The 21,762-nt window shown below is 59.5% G+C and overlaps 1 protein-coding gene across 2 annotated transcripts; it reads left to right on the top strand.

Annotated features, from left to right (window-relative positions):
* The first annotated feature begins 3,236 nt into the window (after window positions 1–3,236).
* NOS3 (nitric oxide synthase 3) lies at window positions 3,237–21,159 on the top strand. 2 transcript variants are annotated; one of them, XM_036864203.1, is made up of 26 exons: window positions 3,237–3,395; window positions 4,656–4,773; window positions 5,092–5,240; window positions 5,454–5,616; window positions 6,979–7,070; window positions 7,165–7,306; window positions 7,507–7,646; window positions 7,750–7,924; window positions 8,416–8,517; window positions 9,041–9,235; window positions 9,362–9,435; window positions 9,597–9,741; window positions 9,986–10,090; window positions 12,933–13,000; window positions 13,399–13,515; window positions 13,619–13,793; window positions 15,571–15,703; window positions 15,832–15,910; window positions 16,026–16,213; window positions 16,815–16,987; window positions 17,415–17,625; window positions 17,719–17,806; window positions 18,820–18,941; window positions 19,759–19,907; window positions 20,311–20,505; window positions 20,601–21,159. In XM_036864203.1, the coding sequence occupies exons 1-26, from the start codon at window positions 3,238–3,240 to the stop codon at window positions 20,760–20,762; spliced, it is 3,618 nt and encodes a 1,205-aa protein (XP_036720098.1). In that variant the 5' UTR covers window position 3,237; the 3' UTR covers window positions 20,763–21,159. The 2 variants fall into 2 exon arrangements, with proteins under 2 accessions (XP_036720098.1, XP_036720099.1); XM_036864204.1 differs by having other exon boundaries at window positions 3,238–3,395; window positions 4,671–4,773; window positions 20,601–20,762.
* The last annotated feature ends 603 nt before the right edge of the window (window positions 21,160–21,762 follow it).

Genomic DNA, 21,762 nt, shown 5'->3' with positions numbered 1-21,762 from the left:
GTCCAGCAGTTATTCTTTAAAATGCGATAGCTAAGAAGAGCCGTCAGCCACTGAGCCACTTGAGCCTTAATGCCCAATGGGGATGGCCAGCCAAGAGCAAGGCAGGGCCTGGGGAGGGATGGGAAGGGCCCCATCCCAGAGGTGGAAGAGTCAAAAACCGTCAGGCATGCCAGAGTCCGTTTTGATGGAAGTTAAAACACGCGGGGCAGTGCCAGCCAAAACTCCAGGAAAAGCGGCCAAAGGGAAACTTCCCTGTGGCAAAAGCCTCACCTCTGATTCTCTAGCTCTACTTTTTCTCCCTCTCTTCCTAAAATCCCTGCTGTGGCTCCCTCTACCCAGGTCCCCACCAAAACTTCAGGGCCCCCTGGTCCCCGCCATCAGTGCAACCGCACTGAACTGTCCCCAACCTCTCTGTGGCCAGAGAAGGCCCCCTCTTGGCTCCATCACCCGTGATTTCTGCCCACCGCGACCCACCAGTCTCGCTGACTCCCTTCTCAGCGGCCCCTCTCCAACTGCCTCTGGAACACAGCTGCAGGCCCCTGGGGGGCTGCACACATTTGCAGCTGAACAAGCCAATGTTCACAAAGCGCCTCCTTGGTGCAGGAGACGCAGGCCTGAGGAGAGCAAATGAGCAGAACTTGCCGTGTGCTTCCAGAGCACACAAGTTCATTTGGAAGAGAGATCGGACAGAGCAAGCTGCCCAAGAACTGCCGCTGGGAGGAACCAGAGCAAGAGATATTCCCGTGGCCTGGGGAGCCTGGAGAAGGGGGTTGGAGGAAGACCTCACAGAGGAAACATAGCGGGGCCATGTGTTGGTCAGATCCTCCAGGAAGCACAGCAAGAAAGAATTGGAAGCATAGGAGATTCATGCCTGTGAAAGATAACGGAGAGGGAGGGAAAGCCTCTGGAACAGGATGCAGGTCTGACACCTGTGAAAGGAGAGGGGAGGGAGGACCGGATGGGAACAGCCTCAGACCACAGGGAGCCCTGAGATGGTCTCATCAGGCCAACAGGAACGCCGCAGGAAGACCACCTGGAGAGGCCCCTGGTGGGCAGCGATGTGAGCCCACGTACCTCCGGGGCTCAGGGACTTTCTGAAGCCTTGGGGGAGCATGTGGTCTTGGGTTGGCTGCTGGGCAGAGTCTGAGGGCATTATACCTGTATCTCCTGCAGCAGGTCCCCTCTGGTCCTCCTGGGCTGCCAAGGCTGGGCCATGAGGAAGGAAAAGAAAGATCTCCTTTAGTCACAAGGCTAAGGGAGAGGAGGCGGGGGGGGCATAAGCAAGGGCCCGGGGGCAGGAAAACACAAGGACAGTTTGGGAATCTGTGAGGAAGCCCATTTTTCTAGAACAGAGGGTGTGAGTAGCATATCAGGGAAATTGAGGGCTGGGCCAGTGTGTTGACCTTGGGTTGAAGGTCTCAGGGGGAGCCAAAGCATGACGTTAGTCCTGATTTCGAGATGAATCTGGCCGTAGTGTGGAGCGCAGAGGGGAGGGGAGACCCCAAGGTCCAGAGTCCACAGGGAAGGGCTATGGTCAGTGCTGCAGGCGAGAGGTCGTAAAGACTTCAGCATCCGATGCTTGTTGCCACCTTGTCCCAGGGGAGGCCAGCCACAGCTCCATTAACTGGAATCTGGAAAAAGGAGTCATTCTCAGTCGTGTGCATGTTAGCTGGTGCCTGAATGGGAGCCAGAAGTGGGGTCTGTCTGCCTCAGCCATGGTGGGGAAAAGTATCTAGAGCTAGGCGCCTGGCTCCCATCTCCTGCCTCCCTGAGAAAGGAAGGCGAGCGGGGTGGGGCCTCGGGCTCCAGGGCCATGGGGGGGCAAGCCGGGATGAGCACAGGCCTTGTGCTTCTGCATCTCACCTGCCCCTTGGCTGAGGGAGGGGCAGCAAAGTTTTCTGGAAGCCCAGGAGCTCAGGCTTGTCCGTGTCTACAAAGCCCCCTCACCCTCCTCCCTCCAAACTGGCAGACCCCACCTTCTTGGTGTGATCCCAGAGCTCCCAGCACGGCCCGTTCCTTCCGGCGGGTCCGCCTGCCCGCCCCCCACCCAGGCCCACACCAATCATATCCTCCACTGCTTTTCAAAGTAGTCCAGCCAACACAAATCTACATGTTTGTTTGTCTGCCGGTCTGCCTCTCCCTGTCTCTGCCTATCCCAGTCTCTCAACTTCCGTTTCTTTCTCACAGTTTCTCTTAGCCTCTGTGGTCTCAAATCCGCCAGGCTTGGATCCCTGTAGACCCAGGAGCCCCAGCTCATGGCCTTTCTCCAGCCCCTAGATGGCTTAGAACTACAAACCCCAGCATGCACTACTCCTTGAGGTACCTGAAGAGTGCCCATGTGTACCACTTGCATTCTGGGAATTGTAGTTTCCCTTCACCCCCACCCCACCCCCCCACCCTGCTCTTGCTAGGGCCCCAAGATTTCCCCAGTGGTCAGTCTCTGCCCCAGCCCTGACTGCTGGGTCTGTCTGCTGACCCACCTCCCCCAGGGAAGCATGCGTCACTGTATGACAGGGTGGGCGTGGAGGCCCTGGATGGTAGCTTCCTGCCCTTTTGTGTCCCCCACTTGAGTCACAGGGGGCGGGGGTTCCAGGAAATTGGGGCTGGGAGGGAAAGGGATACCCTAATGCCAGACCCAAGGACAAAGGGTCACTGTATCCTTGCTGGGCCTGTACCCCCAAGAACCCCCAAAGACTCAATGGTAGGAGTCCAGGAGCGCTTAGATGTAGGGAAGGTGGTGAAGGAGAGCACCAGGGTGACCCTAGAGGTCCCTGTGGTCACTAAGAGCAGGGACTCGTCGCCTGCTACTGCCACAGTGCCCCGCTTCTGCCCGACCCCTCAGGGCAAGGCCAGCAAGGGTGAGGTGGAAGACCTGCCCTCTGGTCAGATGCCACAGAAGGGTCTTTCTGGCGCTCTGGCTGGCCCACCCCACCGTTCCCCTGCACCCCAGCTCCTGCACTCTGGCCCCAGGGGTCTGCCAGGCACCTGGGTTCCCACTTATCTTCCCTCGTCCTCAGAGCGGAACCCAGGCGTCCGGCCCTCCACCCTCCGGGCCTGCGGGCATGGAGCCGAGGCTTTCGAGCCTCCCAGCCGGCCTTGTTCCTGTCCCATTGTGTGTGGGACAGGGGCGGGGCGAGGGCCAGCAGTGGAGAGCCCCCTCCCACTGCCCCCTCCCCTTCCTAAGGAAAAGGCTGAGGCTCTGCCGGGAGCCACAGAGCAGACGCGGCCGAAGCCGACATGGGCAACTTGAAGAGCGTGGGCCAGGAGCCCGGGCCACCCTGCGGCCTGGGGCTAGGGCTGGGCCTCGGGCTGTGCAGCAAGCAGGGCCCGGCCTCCCCAGCACCCGAGCCCAGCCGGGCACCGGCACCCGCACCCCCGCCCGCGCCAGACCACAGGTGAGGGCTGCGGAGGCTAGGAACAGGTGGCAGGGGGGCAGATGTCAAGGCCTAAAGACCCAGCTTGGAAGGGCTGGAGCCTGCAGCCCAGTCAGGAGGGCCAGGTCGCCAACCCAAATGGCTGTCAGCGTGGACAGAACAAGATGGTCAGGGAGGCTCAGACAGGAGACCGGCCGGCAGGCAACAGGTGAAGGTCGGGGGTGAGGGTTCCAGCCTACCAGGTGCGAATGGCCAGGGTTTGAACGCTGCTCTGCTGCCAAGAGCTGTTTGACTTTGAGCAAGTTACTTAACCTCTCTGAACCTCCGTTTATACAAAATATGGATATAGCAGCACTTGACCCCACGGAGTTGTTGTAAGTTTCTAGCTCACGGCAAGACCGACAAACAGCCATGATTATTTAACAGGAGTGGAAAGGAGCTGGGGAGAGGTAGGTACAAGGGAGTGAGAGGATGGGGGAGAGACTGAGGCCCTTGGGAGGAACTGAGAAGACAGAGCAGCTAGGCCCTTTTCCCCTGCTCCAGGCCCCTCCTCCCACTGGCCATCAGCCCCAAAACTGACCCTGCAGCCCCAGACCCCAGCAGGATTCCCCCCTAGGGCAGAGGTCCCTGGAGAGAGTAAGGACGCAGCCCGAGGCCAGGTGGGGTGACCGGCCAGCCGGGGTGGCCGGGCTGCAGGCAGCTCTGCACGGAAGGGCGAAGGGGCCGGGGGCCTGGCCGCACAGGCGCACGCAGGCCTGCGTCCCTCCCTTCCTCCCCGAGGCTGGGCTGGCAGCCCTGGGAGGAAGTGATAAGGCCTCTGAGGCCGGAGGGAAATCTGGACTGAGGAATCCCTGCCGGGGCTTCCTGGGGCTCCGTCCCCTCCAGGCCGGGCTCATCTCAACCTCAGGGGGCTGGACACCCCATGTCCAGAGGAGGCAGTGGGGATGAGGACCCAGGCTTGGGCCAGGGTCTCAGGATCCCAGCGCCGCAGCCCCGGGAGCCCAGGGTCTGGCTGAGCATCCAGAGGAGTGAGGCGGGCCTGGGTGGAGAAGGGGCAGCTCTGCCCGTGCGGCCCTTGGCAAGATCCTTAACTTCTCTGAGCCTCAGATCTCCCATCTGTAAACGGGGTGCAATACTGCTTACCTTCCAAGGCTGCTGCGAGGGCTGGGAGGAAGGGTGAGAAAGCACACGGCAAGCAAGCAGTCATTGGATGCTTAATGCTGTCGCAGAGGTCTCTGGGACACGTCCAAAGGGTCACACACTTCTCTCCCATGACCCCAGCCCGGCTCCCCACAGCCCCCAGCTAACCCGGCCTCCAGAGGGGCCCAAGTTCCCCCGTGTGAAGAACTGGGAGGTGGGGAGCATCACGTACGACACTCTGTGCGCGCAGTCACAGCAGGTAAGGCCTGGAGCCCCCGTGTCCCAAGTCAATGTCAAGATGGCCGAGGCCCGTCCCCTCTAAGGGAGAGGAGACCGGGAAGAACCTGAGGAGCCAAGGAACGTGCAAGGGACTTGATCACTCTCAGCCTCCCTGACCCAGCCCAACCTCCCGGCTATTTCCAGTCTTAGCGGGGGGGCGGGGGGCCCAACCCACACCTCCCGGGACCCTCCCTCCCTCTGCCCCAGACTCTGCCTCCAGGCCCTGCCCCCCAGCCCCGATCTGGTCCTGACCTGATGCTCCCTGCTCTCTCGGCCACCGCCCCCCACCCCGACCCAGGACGGGCCCTGCACCCCCAGACGCTGCCTGGGCTCCCTGGTGTTCCCACGGAAACTGCAGAGCCGACCCTCCCAGGGCCCTCCACCCCCTGAGCAGCTGCTGAGCCAAGCCAGGGACTTCATCAACCAGTACTACAGCTCCATCAAGAGGTGAGCCCCCCACCCCAAGACCCGCAGCCCACCCTTGTCCTCGGTCCTGCTGAGACCTAGAGACGGTGACACTTCCCCCGGGGCCCCTCGCATCCCCCCCATCCCGGTACCACGTGGGGCCGGAGCTCAACACCGCCACACTCGCCAAACCCTCACCAAGCCTGGGGGCCCTCCCCGGCCCACGACTTCCTCTTGCTCCCCTCTCCTCCCCAGGAGCGGCTCCCAGGCTCACAAGGAGCGGCTTCAGGAAGTGGAAGCCGAGGTGGGGGCCACGGGCACCTACCAGCTTCGTGAGAGCGAGCTGGTGTTCGGGGCCAAGCAGGCCTGGCGCAACGCCCCCCGCTGCGTGGGCCGGATCCAGTGGGGGAAGCTGCAGGTGTGGCTGGCTAGCCAGCACCCAGTGTGGGGACAGGGGGACACAGGAGAGGAAAAGATGGGGTGCGACATCTCCTGAGGCTTGCCGGGGGGGTTCCCGAGCAGCGGGGAGACCCCGCCCATTCCCTTAGAGACTGGTACCCCAGGGGAGCCCACAGCCCAGCAGCTAACACCTGGTCGTTAAGCCCCATAGCAGCGCCTTGGCTGTCTGGGGAGGGGAGAGAATCACCCAGATGGACAGACGGACGCACTGAGTATGTGAGGACAGCTGAGCGGTGATCCCTGGGGGGTATGGTCAGAGCAACAGGAGCAGTCTTCCAAAAAAGGCGCCCGCTTGCCCAGCCCAGCGTCCTCACCCCGAACACACTGCCCCCTCCCGGCCCCCCACAGCCTCGGCCTCACACCCTCCTTCACGCGCCCCGCCATATGACTCACAGCTCCCGTGGGTTACTGGAACAGCCTGTGTCCCGGCACTACGAGGAGCAAGCTGACCCACAGGGGAGCTGGATCCATGACCTTGGCCTCCTTAGTTGTAACTGGACACCAGAGAATTTGGAAGAAAGCCATGTGCTGAGTAAATCCCAAAGGAGGCTCAAATAAAATCAGAACAATCCTGTCTGACACTTAACAAAATGCTTTAAGTTGTTCAAAGCTCTAGCTCAACTCTGAACCCAACAGAGATTCCGTATTTGACCCCACTCTTGGCCCCAGGCCAGCCACTGTCACCGCTGCCCCTATCACCAACGCAAGTCCCCTCCTCCCTGAAGCAGGAAAGGGACCTCCCAGTCTCTTGCTGGGGCCTCCACCCCAGCAGTCAGGATGGCTCCTCCTTGCTTCGGAATGTCAGGATGGGCAGCGTCCCCGGAGGCCACCTGCTGCAGCCACCCCCCTTCCTGTCACCAGTGTGCTCGAGGAGAGTCAGAAGACTGGCTGGGGTCACCTGCTTTTGCTCGAGCACCATGAGAAATGGGGAACCCACCACCCACACCCCCAGGCGGCATCCCCATCAGTTGGTGCCCTTCCCCGATCATCAGTTTGGCAGTGACTGGGTCCTTCCTCTGTACCAGGTGCCAAGTCAGCTTCTGTGGGGGATGGGGAGACACTCGCCCCAGCAAGCAGATAAGAAACAGCCCAGACTACGCCGGGTGTGTGGGGTGCAGGGCAGGAAGGGTCAGTGTGGGTGCAAACGGTCAGGGAGGCTCCCGAGAGGAGAAGGCACCATGGTCACAGCTTGTGACCCCGCCCCCAGCCTTTGAAGGCTGCAGACAAGGTCACTAGTCCCTGCCCTGCGTCCTTGCCTTCTCCTGGGGCTGAGACTCAAGACCCCCACCTCCCTCCTGTCTCCCTGCCTCGGATGGCTCAGGTGTTCGATGCGCGGGATTGCAGCTCTGCACAGGAGATGTTCACCTGCATCTGCAACCATATCAAGTACGCCACCAACCGGGGCAACCTCCGGTGAGTGCCCCCCACCCTGCTCGAGACCCCAACCCCCCCCCCCCAGGCACAGGCAGTGAACTTGGGCTCTGACCCGCTCTCGTCCCCACGTCAGTTCGGCCATCACAGTGTTCCCCCAGCGCACTCCGGGCCGCGGAGACTTCCGAATCTGGAACAGCCAACTGGTGCGCTACGCGGGCTACAGGCAGCAGGACGGCTCCGTGAGGGGGGACCCAGCCAACGTGGAGATCACCGAGGTGGGCGTGGGCAGGTGGAAATGGGGAGGCCAGCTCGAGGGCTCTGGGAGGAGGCAAAAGGGTCCAGTCAAAGAGCGGTCAGCGCAGCAGGGAGAGGGGACCTCACTGAGATGAAGGATGGGAGATGCCAAAGAAGGGGGTCCCTGAGGAGGGCACAAGGTTGGGCCCCTCACTCCCACCTCCGGCCCCTCTCCCCGCAGCTCTGCATCCAGCACGGCTGGACCCCAGGAAACGGCCGCTTTGATGTGCTGCCCCTGCTGCTGCAGACCCCAGATGAGGCTCCAGAACTCTTTGTTCTGCCCCCCGAACTGGTCCTCGAGGTGCCCCTGGAGCACCCCACGTGAGCACGAGAGGGGCCGGGACGGGTGGAGGCGGGGGCTGCCCAGGGGGTGGCCAGGTAGGCAAGGCTCCACGGGGCTGATCCCACGGCCTCACGCCCCCAGGCTGGAGTGGTTCGCGGCCCTGGGCCTGCGCTGGTACGCCCTCCCAGCAGTGTCCAATATGCTGCTGGAAATTGGGGGCCTGGAGTTCCCTGCAGCCCCCTTCAGCGGCTGGTACATGAGCACGGAGATTGGCACGCGGGACCTGTGTGATCCTCACCGCTACAACATCCTGGAGGTGAGGACCAGTGGGGCGGGGCGGTTGGGGGCACGTATAGGATGTCGGCAACATGGAGAATCTGAACAAGGTCAGGTCCGCTCTGCCTCCTGACCTAGAACTGCAGAGGAGGGTTCTGGAACCACCAAGGTCAGGGCAAAGGGGTGTGTGTGCCTGCGTGCGAAGATGCAGTTATTTTTCTGGGGATAGGAGCTATAGCTATAGCTTTCATCAGTTTCTCAAAGCATATTTTGACTCAAAACATGTTAAAACCCATTTTAGAGATGAGAAATTAAGGCCCGGGGCTGAGAAGTGGCCGGCCCCAGGGTCCCTCTCTGCCCTGTGGTGCCTTTGCAGGCAGGAACCTGAATCAGCCCCAAATGAAGCAGTCAGGCCTCCTGCTGGCCACCCACCCACCCTCACCCATTCCACTCACGAGCTGGAGACAAAGATGTTCTCCACCCACCCTCCCCCACCCCCTGCCAACCGTTGCCGTGCACCCCTGCTCCCAGGATGTGGCCGTCTGCATGGACCTGGATACCCGGACCACCTCATCCCTGTGGAAAGACAAGGCAGCCGTGGAAATCAACTTGGCTGTGCTGCACAGTTACCAGGTACACAGGCCCCGACTGGCCAGGAGCGCAAGGGATTGGGGCTGGAAGAGAGGGAGGCACTTAGAAACTGGGCCGGGGGTCGGAGAAAGCTGGAAAGAGTTCCACGGGGCACGCCGGGCCTGTAGTCCCAGGCGCCGTAATTATGGGAACCTAGCCGATTAGTGCATGCTCAGTAATTCTGGTCCCCAGGGCATAGTGGGTATTGCAGTTTGTGGGGCCCACTGGATTCTGGAAACTCTAATTCCAGGACGAGGGCACGCTGAGCATTGTAATTTGAGGAAGCTAGTGCCTGCTGAGTACTTCTATGTGGTCTCGAGAGTTTCGGCTCTTTTGGTGTGGGAGGCATACAGAGGGCACAGACTGGAGCTCCTTTTGCCTGCTGGATTTGGAGCCTGACCACGCGTGCCGCACTTAGGCGCGACACTGGTTCAGGGAAGACGGTAGATGTCAGGTTTGGGGTGACGGAAGCGCAGGGTCTGTGGGCTGAGTCTAAGCCCGTCCCTCCTTCCCTCCCTCACCCCAGCTCGCCAAAGTGACCATCGTGGACCACCACGCTGCCACAGCCTCCTTCATGAAGCACCTGGAGAACGAGCAAAAGGCCAGGGGGGGCTGCCCTGCCGACTGGGCCTGGATCGTGCCCCCCATCTCGGGCAGCCTCACCCCAGTCTTCCATCAGGAGATGGTCAACTATGTCCTGTCCCCTGCTTTCCGCTACCAGGTGCCCACCCCACTGGCTCTTGCCCACCATGCCAGCTCTAACTGAGCAGCCCCAGGGGCCTCCAACCTTCTGTTCTCTCTCCTTACCTCTCCCTCCACTCCCACCCCCCCCCTCGCTTCCCTGTAGCCAGACCCCTGGAAGGGGAGCACAGCCAAGGGCACCGGCATCACCAGGAAGAAGACCTTTAAGGAAGTGGCCAAGTAGGTGCCCTGGGAGTGCTGCCCTCCCCCCCACCACCCAGACCAGCAGTGGTCTGGGCACTCCACCCCTCCACACCCACCAAGACCTTGCTTGGGTCACGCGCCTGGGGAGGCCCTGTCTCCGTGCGCCTGGGACCCCTTCACCCCACCCTTGCCCACAGTGCGGTGAAGATCTCTGCCTCACTCATGGGCACCGTGATGGCGAAGCGAGTGAAGGCGACCATTCTGTACGCCTCCGAGACCGGCCGGGCCCAGAGCTACGCACAGCAGCTGGGGAGGCTCTTCCGGAAGGCCTTCGACCCTCGGGTAGGACTGAGCCCAGAGGGCAGGGATCTGAAAAGAAGCTGGGGCGGGGGTCTGCCCCCCCCTTCAGACACACCTGGAGAACAGGAGACGGTCACAAGGCAGGGCCCACGAGGAACCCCGGGATCCTCAGGGATTCAGGGATCGAGTCGGGGCCTGAATCTTGCCCTGCCGGGAGGGCTAGAATAAAAAGAACCAGGGCAGTGCAGCACAAGTCCCCAGGACATGGTCTTCTCCTTGCCCACAGGTCCTGTGCATGGATGAGTATGACGTGGTGTCCCTGGAGCACGAGACGCTGGTGTTGGTGGTGACCAGCACCTTTGGGAATGGCGATCCCCCAGAGAACGGAGAGGTGAGGCCTGCCAGGAAAGGGGCCGCTGGGAATGAGGGGAGACTCAAAATTGGAATGGCAGGGCAGGACCCCCAACCCCATGATGGAAAGCGGAGATGCCGTGACAGTAGGAACGTGGACAGGCCACTGGGACCCAAAGGCCTGCACAAGCCACGCTCCAGGCCCCCCCCTTGCAGCTGCCCCCCCACACACACACACACACAGACACACAGACAGATACACCTGCTTAGCCGGGTCCCCAGGTCATTTCCATTATCAGAGCAAGTGTTTAATACTCGGAAGGCACTTCCTGGCTGGCCAGGCATTGACAAATGGGAAAGATGACACTTAAAGCGAGATCTCAGCTTTGTCATTTCTTCTTTTCTTAACAAAAGAAAAAAGCACTGCTGAGATGCCAACAGAGATTAGGAAACTTCACTTTCTGAACAAATCTTGAAAGAAACAAACTAGAGTCCCACCACTGAACACTTTATTGTTAATCACTGTCTTTCCTGCTTCTCTGTCTCTGGCCGCCCCCAGGAACATTCATTTCTGGAGCCCTTATCTGCTTCTCTTTCTAAATGCCTTCTTAGCACTAAGTACCTCCTGAAGTCCCCTAGAGCAGAATGCCCATGGAAGCCTTCTCCCCTGCCTTGCTGCCCATTCAGTCCTGCTTCTGATCTGCCTTTTAAAGAAACTAGACTCACTAACTTTTTTTAGTATAAAAGTAATAGTTACATCCATGTGACCCAAGACCCTATCAAGACAGAGAACATTTCCATCACTCAGAAAGTCCCCTTGTCAACTCCCCAGGTCAATCCACCTCCCAATCTCCCCACCAAAGGCGACCGCCGTCCTGATTCCTGTCGCCTGGTCTAGAACATCATAGATAGGGGAGCACGGTATTCTGGCTTCTTTCACTCACCCTGCTTTGGAGGTTCATCTCACTGTTGAGTGATTCAGTGGTTCATTCCTCTCCATGGCTGAGCCACGCCCATGGCATGAGCAGTTTATTTCTCTCCTTCACTGCTGACGGACACCTGGGCCGTTTCCAGCGCTTGGCTATTGTGAATAAAGCTGTTATGAACATTTCTGTACAAGGCTTTTGTGGCCTTATGTTTTCATTTCTCTTGGATAAATACCTAGGAGTGGGATTGCTAGGTCAGTGGGTAGATGTTATGTTTAACTTTTTTTTTTTTTAATGAAACTGCCGTACAGCCAAACTGATTGAACTGCACCCTTAAGTTCCGTGCATTTCAATGTATGTACATTTTACCTCAAATTTTTCTAAATGGAGCAAACCTAGGAATTTGCCCTACAGAAAATGGCATATATTTACTAACAACACAAACAAGAATATCTATAGTAGCACTGTTCATGATATCCCCACACTGGAAACAGTTCAAATGACTCTCAGCCGTAGAATGGATAAATACATCGTGGTCTATTCAAATGCAATGCAGCAATGAGGGTGAACAAATTACAACCGCACACAATGAAACAGATGAATCTCAAACATCACGCAGAGGGAAAGAAGCCAGACACGAAAGAATCAGACCATGGGACTCACTTTGTATCAGCTTCAGAAAGAGGCAAAACAATTCCGTGGGGTTTTAATCAGGAGACCAGGTGGTTACCCCAGAGAGGGGGTGGGGAGTAACTGGGGTGGGGTGACACCAAGGTGACTTCTAGGATGCTGGTGATGTTTCTTGATGGGATGCTGATTACACAGGTAGGTTCAGTGTACGAAAATCTGTAAAACTGTGCATTTATAACATGGGTGCTTTTCTGTATGTACATTACACTTCAAGAAAATGTTCAAAAATAAAATTAAGGTAGTACGTGCTCATTATGGTGAACCTGTAGACTCACCATCTAAATGCATCTACAGTTAACCCTAGGATATTATGGCCTTGCCGCGTTTTGTTTTTTCCTGTGTAAAGATTGTCGCATGTAGTTCTAAGCTATTTCCGTGGCAGCATATGATACGGCTCAGCTTCCTAGAAGATATCAGTGCCACTAGTGATCAGGGCAATGCAGGGAGACTGAGAGCCATTTTCCACCTATCAGATTGGACTGGTCACATCCAGTGTGGACGGGAGTGAGGAAAGAGCACTCCTCTATCCTGACGCTAGAGGACCATTTGACTACACCACCAAGCTTTTAAATCCTCTGACTCAGCAGTTCCACTCCTAAGGACTACCCTACTGAAATATGCAAAGGAGGAAACAGGCGTATATGAGTGTTCGAGCATTGTGCATAGACCATCCAGATGTCCCCAGGCAGGGGGAAGTCTCATACATGATGGTACCTACAAATGATGGGGTGCTATGTAGTCATTCGAAAGAATGAGGTCTGGGACTTCCCTGGCGGTCCAGTGGTTAGGACTCTGTGCTTCCACTGCAGGGGGCCCGGGTTTGATCCCTGGCCAGGAAACTAAGATCCCACAAGCCGTATGGTGCGGCCAAAAAAAAAAAAAAAGAATGAGGGGTCAATCTTGGTGTGTTGACCTGGAAAGATATCCATGACAGGTTATTGACAAAAAGCAGGTAAACATAATATGGTCCCATTTTTACTTTAAAAAATAAACTGTAGAAAGTTTAACATCTGTCCATGGTACACATGCCTTGGGGGATGAGACTGGAGGGAAGGGAAGGGAAGAGTTTCTCTTTTATTATTTTACAAGCTTCTGTAATGTTTTCAAAAAGCCAATACCTCTTTTTTTGAAATGTTCAAAACAAATTAAAATTTAAGATCATAAATAATAATAATGATAACAAGGGCCAGTCCAGTGTAGTATGAACTTCTGTATAGTTTGAAATAAAACAAAACTAATCGTGATGCCAACGTTTGCCCTCACCAGAGTTTTGCAGCGGCCCTGATGGAGATGTCGGGCCCCTACAACAGCTCCCCTCGGCCAGAACAACACAAGTGAGTAGGGATGGGAGTTTTGGGGGCGGGGAGACAGTGAGGCATCTGGAGAAACAAAAGGAAAGGAGGTCTAAAGAATTCTCCCGCTGCTCCGCACGTCATTTTCCCAACAAGCTGGAGGACAGCTGAGCGGAGGCCTCAGCCCTCACGCAGCCTCCGCACCCTCTATCCTTGTGATCGCCCCCGACTCCAGGCCCCGGGGCTCTAAGGGGCTGTCAGTCCTGAGGTCTCCTTCAGAGACAGGAGGGGAGGCAGGGCCTGGAGGCTCAGAGACCCCCTGGGGCCGCAGCCCCAATCCCAAGCCTGCTCCGGAGACCCTGAGGCTGTCCCCTGGCCGCGTCCGGGCCCCGCCTGGCCTCCAGTGCCCTGTGACACCCCGTCTCCCTCCTCTCTTGCAGGAGCTACAAAATCCGCTTCAACAGCATCTCCTGCTCAGACCCGCTGGTGTCCTCCTGGCGGCGGAAGAGGAAGGAGTCCAGTAATACCGACAGCGCAGGGGCGCTGGGGACCCTCAGGTCCGGGGAGGCTCGGCGAGGGGAGCGACGGGGGAGGCAAGCTGCCTGGGCCCCGGGGAGCGGGCGACGAGGTGGCCTCCGCTGACGGCTCCCTGCACCCCAGGTTCTGTGTGTTTGGGCTGGGCTCCCGGGCGTACCCCCATTTCTGCGCCTTTGCTCGTGCGGTGGACACGCGGCTGGAAGAGCTGGGAGGGGAGCGGCTGCTTCAGCTGGGCCAGGGCGATGAGCTATGCGGCCAGGAGGAGGCCTTCCGCGGCTGGGCCCAGGCTGCCTTCCAGGTGAGCCCCCGGGCCCGTCCCGACGGCTCGCTCCCGCCACCCTCCCCCCCCAATTCCGAGTCACTCCAGCCTGGACGTCTGCTCCCGAGACCTGCCGTACCTACGGAGGCGGGGCCCTCACTGATGCCCGGACTCGTTGTGTTCTCTGGCCCCTTCCTCTTCCTCCAAAATCCACCCTCGTTTTGCCACTGCACAGCCAGCCCTTCTGGCTGAGTCCTGAGTGGTGAGGGACGACGTGGCCCTGACAGCACGGGTGGAGCAGCTAGGGCCCCTGCAGGCGCAGGCGGGAGCCTCAGGCAGGCACGGGCTGCCCGCACCCTCCCCCGTGGGCACAGAGGGAGGGGTGCAGGGCAGGATGGAGGGAGAAGGGAAGGATCAAGAGAGGGTTAGTCAGAGGCAAGGGCTGAAGCTGAGAAACTACAGGAAGCCAGAGGCTAGGCAGGTTTGCGGCGGTGCCTGGACTGCAAGGGGTCCTAGGCTAGGGGAGTACAGGAGGGGCCAGCCCAGGGCTATGACTTGCTAAGCCTGGGCTTCCTCCAGAGCAGCTCTGCCTGGTCTGGGGATTACGCCTGGAGCTGAACGGGGCTCCTTCTCCCAGTCCTAACACTGCCCCAGGGCAGCGCTGGCCCCGCCAAGGTCCCCAGGCTTGAGCTCAGCGGGTCTGGACTGATGGCGAGGAGGAGGGCATCCCAGCAGGAGGACATCCCAGGAGGAGGGCCGGCCAGCACAGGTGGAGCATTTGCTGGGGAGAAGAAGAGGGAATGGGAAACAAGACTAAAGAATCCAGACAGAGGGAATCGGCAGGAAGCTGGGAGTGGGCCGAGAAGGGAGGAGCGGGCGTGAGGCTTGGGGACACCACTTTAGAGACCCAGGGCCAAAGGGAGGAGCAAGCACCCAGCCAGAAGCAGGAAGGCTCTGAGCTAACCAGGGTGGGAGCAGTGGGGGTAGGAAGGAAGGGAGGGGGCCAAGGAAGGAAGGAAGAGATACAAGACTTTACACACACAAAAGAAAGATTAACAGGACTGGTGATACGGATGGGAGGAGGGCGAGCAACCAATCATGGGTGAGCCCTAGATTTCAAGCTGATGGCCGGCCAAGCGCTTTGCCAGGCTTGCACCTGAGCAGAAGCAAATAGGATACACACCCTCCCAGGGGTCCTGCCCCAGGGGCCCCCTCTAGCCCCTGGTGTGCAGTGCAGGGGAAGACAGACCAGCCGGAGACCCCTCCCAAGGCCCCCGGAATTCTGTGCCCACTCCAGGAGCACTTAAGGGCTTTATATAAGCACGTCAGCAGACCCTAAGGAGGTGTAAAGACGGGGAAACGGAGGCTTGCAAGCTGTTAAGTCTAGGAGTGAGAATGTGAACACAGGTCGGAACGCATAGATGCGTTCGCTGAAGCGTCCGTGTGCCAAGCTCTGTGCTCCTTGGGACACGAGATTAACACTCACCAGATTAACTAACGAGTGGACGTGACAAAAATACATGCAAAGGAATAGCTAACACAGCGGCCAAGACATGAAATGGGCTGAAGGACACGATGCCGTCAGCCTCAGCCTCCGTTTCGGTTCCACTCTCCCTCCTGCCCCCAGGGGCTGCCTGTCCCACAGGTGCAAGCCTGAGACGGGCGCCTCTGCTCCGGCAGCCCCAGGGGTGGAAGGTGGCGACTGGGGCCCCAGCTCCATCTCCCGCATCAGCGCCGCTGAGCTGCTCGCCGCGCAGGCCCTCCCTGGTGGCTGGAGGGCCTCAGCCCTCACCCCCCCCACCCCCCCACCCCCCAGGCCTCCTGTGAGACGTTCTGCGTGGGGGAGGATGCCAAGGCCGCGGCCCAGGACATCTTCAGCCCCAAACGGAGCTGGAAACGCCAGAGGTACCGGCTGAGCGCCCAGGCCGAGGGCCTCCAGCTGCTGCCAGGTGCGGCCCTGATTTCACTCTGACTCTGCTGGACCCCCAGCTCCCCCGGGGCCCCGGGACCGACTCACTCAGGGGCCAGGCCCGGGTCCCCGGCTCCGGCTCTGTCTCATCTGCCCCCCGCCCCTCAGGCCTGATCCACGTGCACAGGCGGAAGATGTTCCAGGCCACAGTTCTCTTGGTGGAAAACCTGCAAAGCAGCAAGTCCACGTGAGGAGGACCAATCGGCCCCACCACGCCAGCCCCTGCCCCTCCTCCCCCAGACCCTGGCTCTGCCCCCCTCCTGCCCAGCCCTCCTATAACTGCCCCCTCTCCCCACCCCCAGCCGGGCCACGATCCTGGTGCGCCTGGACACTGGAGGCCAGGAGGGGCTCCAGTACCAGCCGGGGGACCACATAGGCATCTGCCCGCCCAACCGGCCGGGGCTCGTGGAGGCGCTGATGAGCCGCGTGGAGGACCCGCCGCCGCCCACCGAGTCTGTGGCAGTGGAGCAGCTGGAGAAGGGCAGCCCAGGTCAGGGGGCTCCATCCCTCTGGTCCCCAGGGTCCCCTCAGGTTCAGGATCTGGTGGAAAGTGGCCACCTCCACTCTCAGGCGCTGTGCCGCCTCCTGACGGGCTGGCCTTGCTGCTGGACGGTCCCCTGAGGGCGGCTCCCTTCTCAGAACTCCCCAACACCCCCCCGCAGAAGGCCGCCCCTCCCTCTGGGCTCCTTCCAAAGGCTTCCCCATTCCACCCACCCCCGGCAGCCTAGGCCGCTCTGTAGCTGGCATCTGGTCTACCTCCTGCTGCACCAGTGCCTGGAGTTCAAACAAGCTGGGTGGGGAAAGGCAGGAGCCCAGACCACAGCAGTCCAGCAGGGGTCCTCAAACACACACACACACACACACACACACACACACACACACACACACACACACACACACGCACACACACACACACGCACACACACACACACACACACACGCATGGGGGCTGCCCATACAGGCCCACCACCACTGTTCGAGGGCCAGGCCTCTGATAAGACACCGTGAGGTGGTTAGTCCCCCTGTACTCCCCAGACAATGCAATTCCGGCTCGGCCCCATCCTCAGAGCTCCCGTGTCCCCCCCCCCCAGGTGGCCCTCCTCCCGGCTGGGTGCGGGACCCCCGGCTGCCCCCGTGTACACTGCGCCAGGCTCTCACCTTCTTCCTGGACATCACCTCCCCGCCCAGCCCTCAACTTCTTCGGCTGCTCAGCACCCTGGCGGAAGAGCCCAGCGAGCAGCAGCAACTCGAGACCCTCAGCCAGGTGGGGGCACCCCAGTGGGGCGCAGGGGCTGGTGAGGCAGGACGAGCCAGCAGGGGAGCCCACCTGGCTGTCGCGCTGGGGCTCTAAGACCCAGCTCCGGAGTTGCTACTCATCTCTGAATCCTCTCGCCTTAAAGAAGCACGGAGGGGGCTTCCCCGGCGGTCCAGTGGTTAGGACTCCGTGCTTCCACTGCAGGGGTCGCGGGTTCAGTCCCTGGTTGGGGAACTAAGATCCCACGTGCCACACAGCACAGCCAAAAGGATAAAAAAAAAAAAAAAAGCACGGAGAAGGTGCTCAAGAAATGTTTGTTGGCCTGAACTACTGAGGAGGGAGAAACCCCAGGAGGCTCAGCTCCGGAGGGGTCAAGAAGGGAGGTCATCAGGCAGGGCTAGAAGGTTCCAAGCTCACCGCCCCCTGCCCCCGCCAGGACCCCCGGCGCTACGAGGAGTGGAAGTGGTTCCGCTGCCCCACCCTGCTGGAGGTGCTCGAGCAGTTCCCATCTGTGGCACTGCCTGCCCCGCTACTCCTCACCCAGCTGCCCCTGCTCCAGCCCCGGTACTACTCGGTCAGCTCAGCACCCAGCGCCCATCCAGGAGAGATCCACCTCACAGTAGCTGTGCTGGCATACAGGACCCAAGGTGAGTTTGGGGAGCAGGGGCAGGGCCAGGACCACACAGTGACCCCGGCCGGGATGGACCCCTCACTGGCCCCCTCCCTCCCCACCCCCCTAGATGGGCTGGGTCCCCTGCACTACGGAGTCTGCTCCACATGGCTGAGCCAACTCAAGACTGGAGACCCCGTACCCTGCTTCATCAGGGGGTAAGTGGGCACTGTGGGGGATGGGGGCAGGAAGGGCACCAAGAAGAGAGTGTCCCAGCAGGGGTGGCAGAGTGCGTCATGGATGGCTGAGGACAGGTGGAGGGATCTGCCGGCAGTTGCACAGGGTGAGGGCAGAAGCTTTGGTGAAGGGTGTGATTGGGAGCAGGGACGCCCCACTTAACATATCCAGGACGGGGCACCCACTTCACAACTCTGGCTAAGTTTGGGGCCTTTCACTAATTTGGACTTAGGGTCCTATCTTGAAACTGCAGTTCCCAGAGATGGGGCTGGGATTCGATCCAGCAGGCCCTGTTGCTTTTAGACGGTGTACTGTGTGCCTCCCTACATCTCTGGGGTCAGTCTGATGTTGGCAGGCAGGGTACCTGGGAACTGTGCCCCATCCGCATTTAGTCCGGGGAGAACTGGTTAGGTTACCATAGTAACACTGAGCACCCCAGGAAAGTGAAGGATCTCAGGATACCCTTCCCTCCTGCTGTGTTCAGAAGTCTTGCCCCATCCGGCACCCAGGAGCTGGAAGTCTCAGGTGGGACAAAGAGTTGCCAGGATGGCACCAGCTAGGCCTAGTGACCCAAACCCATCCAGCAGGCTAAATTACAGATAAACTGCCGATCTAGTGAACACAAACCAAATGCCAATGTCGAGGCTATGGTTTAAAATAAAGACACTCAGTGAACCCATTATGAACGAAAAGGCTGTCTGTCATTCCCTTCCCCATACTTTCTATATCTCCTGAACTGACACATCAAAACATTCTTGAATTCAAATTTAAGCTTTATTTCCTTTGACCCAACCTCCAGAAACCACAGGTCCAAGAAGTTTCTGCCAATCAGCAAAGTTCTTTTATTAAACACTTTGCGCTTACTATGAGCTAGACACATGCATTAACCCATTTTCAGTGGAAGCTGAGTTCTCCTCTCTCAACCCTGCTGAGGTTGATAAGAACGGGGGATGTGGGGAAACAAAGTGGGCCTGATGGAGGGTCTCTTGGCTAGGGCTCCCTCCTTCCGGCTGCCGCCTGATCCCAGCTTGCCCTGCATCCTCGTGGGCCCGGGCACTGGCATCGCCCCCTTCCGGGGATTTTGGCAGGAGCGGCTACACGACATCGAGAGCAAAGGTGAGGCCGGGGCCCAAGGGAATGACTGGAAAGCAGGAGGGAGTCACACGACTTAGGGGCACAAAAGAGCAGGGGGGCTAGACGGCAGGAACCGGGTCGGAAAGAGGGCAAGGAACAGGGCCACAAAGCTGAAAAGAAGTTTATTAGACCAGGGGGTCGGGGGCCTAGAGGCAAGGGCAGTGCCCTGTTGGTCTGGCTTCCTGGTGCCCAGCACAAAGTAGTGTTGGATTGGATTAACAACAAAGGGAACCCGGATGTCTGGAGAAGATGGGGCTGGGACTCAGAAGACAGATATGCCCCAGGTGGACTCTGGACTGTGTCAGAGGTCACCTAGGTGTGTCTGAGACCCAAGGAAGCTACAGGGTGTTCAGGTTGGGCATGGGGTGCCCAGGGGAGCTGGTAAATCAAAAGAAAGGAGCTTGTGACTAAGAGGAAGGTGTAGAGTGCAGGAACTGAAGGCGTGGGAGAATATGGGCTTAGAGCAGGGAAGGGGCCAGACAGCCTCAGACTGCAGCGTTGGACGGTGCGAAGGGCATGGAGTCAGAAGCCCCGGGCGTAGCACAGCGTCGCTACTGGCCATGCCACCAGAGGGAAGTCACCACCTCCTGTGACCTTCGGCTTCTCTGTAAATCAGCGTCAGGCAGGATCTCTGTGAAAGCAACCCGACCCTCCCAGAGGCCGAACAGCTGAGTGGTTGTTTCTGCCGGAAAGGGTGGGCCCCTCAGCCTGGGTGAGGGTAGCCAGTGGGAGGTGTCACTAGGGCTGTGTCCCCGGGAGGGGGTTGGGGGGCTCTCCCAAGCCGCAGTGATGCTTGCAGGGCTGCAGCCTGCCCCCATGACCTTGGTGTTCGGCTGCCGGTGCTCCCAGCTCGACCATCTCTACCGCGAGGAGGTGCAGGATGCCCAGCAGCGCGGGGTGTTTGGCCGCGTCCTCACCGCCTTCTCCCGGGAACCCGACAGCCCTAAGGTGCGAGACCCTGAGGGGCAGCGGTAACCCGAAGCGAGGGACAGGGGAAGAACCGACGTGCGCTCCAGCGGCGCGCCTAGGCCCAGGCCCAGGCCGGCCGCGCCCCCTGCAGTGCGCGCCCACCGCCCGACCCCTCAGCTCCCACCCAGTGGCGCTCAGACGCCCGCCCCCCCTCGGCCCCACCCTCACGCCAAGGCCCCTTTGGGTCTCACCCACCCTCACCCATGCCCCGCCCCTTACTTGGCTCCGTCCCTTGAGACCCCACCCCAGCGCACCAAGGCCCCACCAGGTGCGCTGGGTATCTTTCCCGCACCCAGGACCCACCTTCCCCGCTACCCCCGGGGCCTGCCCTTCCCTGCCTGGTGCCCCGCCAGGGTCTGCCCCTGACCCCGCCTCCCCTCAGACCTACGTGCAGGACATCCTGCGGACGGAGCTGGCTGCTGAGGTGCACCGCGTGCTGTGCCTCGAGCGGGGCCACATGTTTGTCTGCGGCGATGTCACCATGGCAACCAGCGTCCTGCAGACGGTGCAGCGCATCTTGGCGACAGAGGGCGACATGGAGCTGGATGAGGCCGGCGACGTCATCGGCGTGCTGCGGGTGCGGGGGGGCGGGGCCGGGGGCCGGGGGCCGCACCCACTCCCGCCGGCAACTCCGACGTGGGTTTTGATCTCCCGCCCTCCTTCCCCCGCCAGGATCAGCAACGCTATCACGAGGACATTTTCGGGCTCACGCTGCGCACCCAGGAGGTGACAAGCCGCATACGCACCCAGAGCTTTTCCTTGCAGGAGCGGCATATGCGGGGCGCGGTGCCCTGGGCGTTCGACCCGCCCGGCCCAGACACCCCTGGCCCCTGAGAGCCCTCTTGCTTTCCGCTTCAGTTCGCGGAGAGAGGGGCCGTCAGACCGGAACCGGCCACCTCTCCCTCCCCTCCCGAGGTGCCGTCCCACCTCTGTCCAGAGTCTGCGGAGACTGGCCTGTTTCCCTACCCTAGGTCTGAGTAAATCTGGAAGGCCGTCTCCCAGCAGTGGTATTCCAGAGCCCTTTTGTGTTATTTAGGTGAATTTTAGATTCCCCTCACCTCTGTCGGAAGTATCTTATCTTGAAGCCTGACCTCTAAATCATTCAAATATTTATTACTGAAGATTCACCATAAGAGACCAGATCAGAAGTTATGAGAGCTACTAAGATGCCTAACCCAGCGCTGTCAATTACAGTTACAGAATGAATGACAAGCTTTGTCTTTGAACTTGTGCAGTGTGGAGGTGGTAATTCTTTGACAGGGAGTCCTGGAGAACAGTGGTGGTTTCCAGCCAATCACGGGCAGTTCTGGGTTGCTCCCCTGATCTGGACTGAGAAGCAGGTGCAGTCGTCAGCTGACAGGAGTGGGGATTCCAGGACTAAGGTCACAAAGGTGTGCAGCACAGCCGTGAGCAAACTTTACTGCTTGTTTCAGACAGGATGAGGGGCCAGACCCACTTCCTCAGAGGTCACACCAACGTGAACCCCAAAAACGTCAGGCCTCTCTAGTCTTTCCACTCACGGTCCCCATGCCCTTCCACAAGTCCCACGGGAACCTAAAGTCCAGATGTGTCTAAAGAACCTACTGCCTTTCAGGTCCAGTCCCTCATGGCTCCCTTAGGTGTAGCTTGGCCTCCATCTTGGCTCTGCCCTCCAACTTGAGGTCCCTCGGGCACTTCTTCCCAGACGACCACTCCAGGACAGATAGTTGTCTCTTAGCCTCTCCATGTGAGGACTGTCTCTAAGACATGTTTCCCGATGCCTTGGGCATCTCCTCTCCTACCCTCTCTCTCTTCTCCGGGGCGAGTTCGTCATTGACTCCCAAGTTCTGCCCAG

The sequence above is a fragment of the Balaenoptera musculus genome, chromosome 9 (genome assembly GCF_009873245.2).
Source record: "Balaenoptera musculus isolate JJ_BM4_2016_0621 chromosome 9, mBalMus1.pri.v3, whole genome shotgun sequence".
In the NCBI taxonomy this organism is placed as follows: Eukaryota; Metazoa; Chordata; class Mammalia; order Artiodactyla; family Balaenopteridae; genus Balaenoptera; species Balaenoptera musculus.
This window is presented reverse-complemented; position numbering and strand designations above follow the sequence as displayed.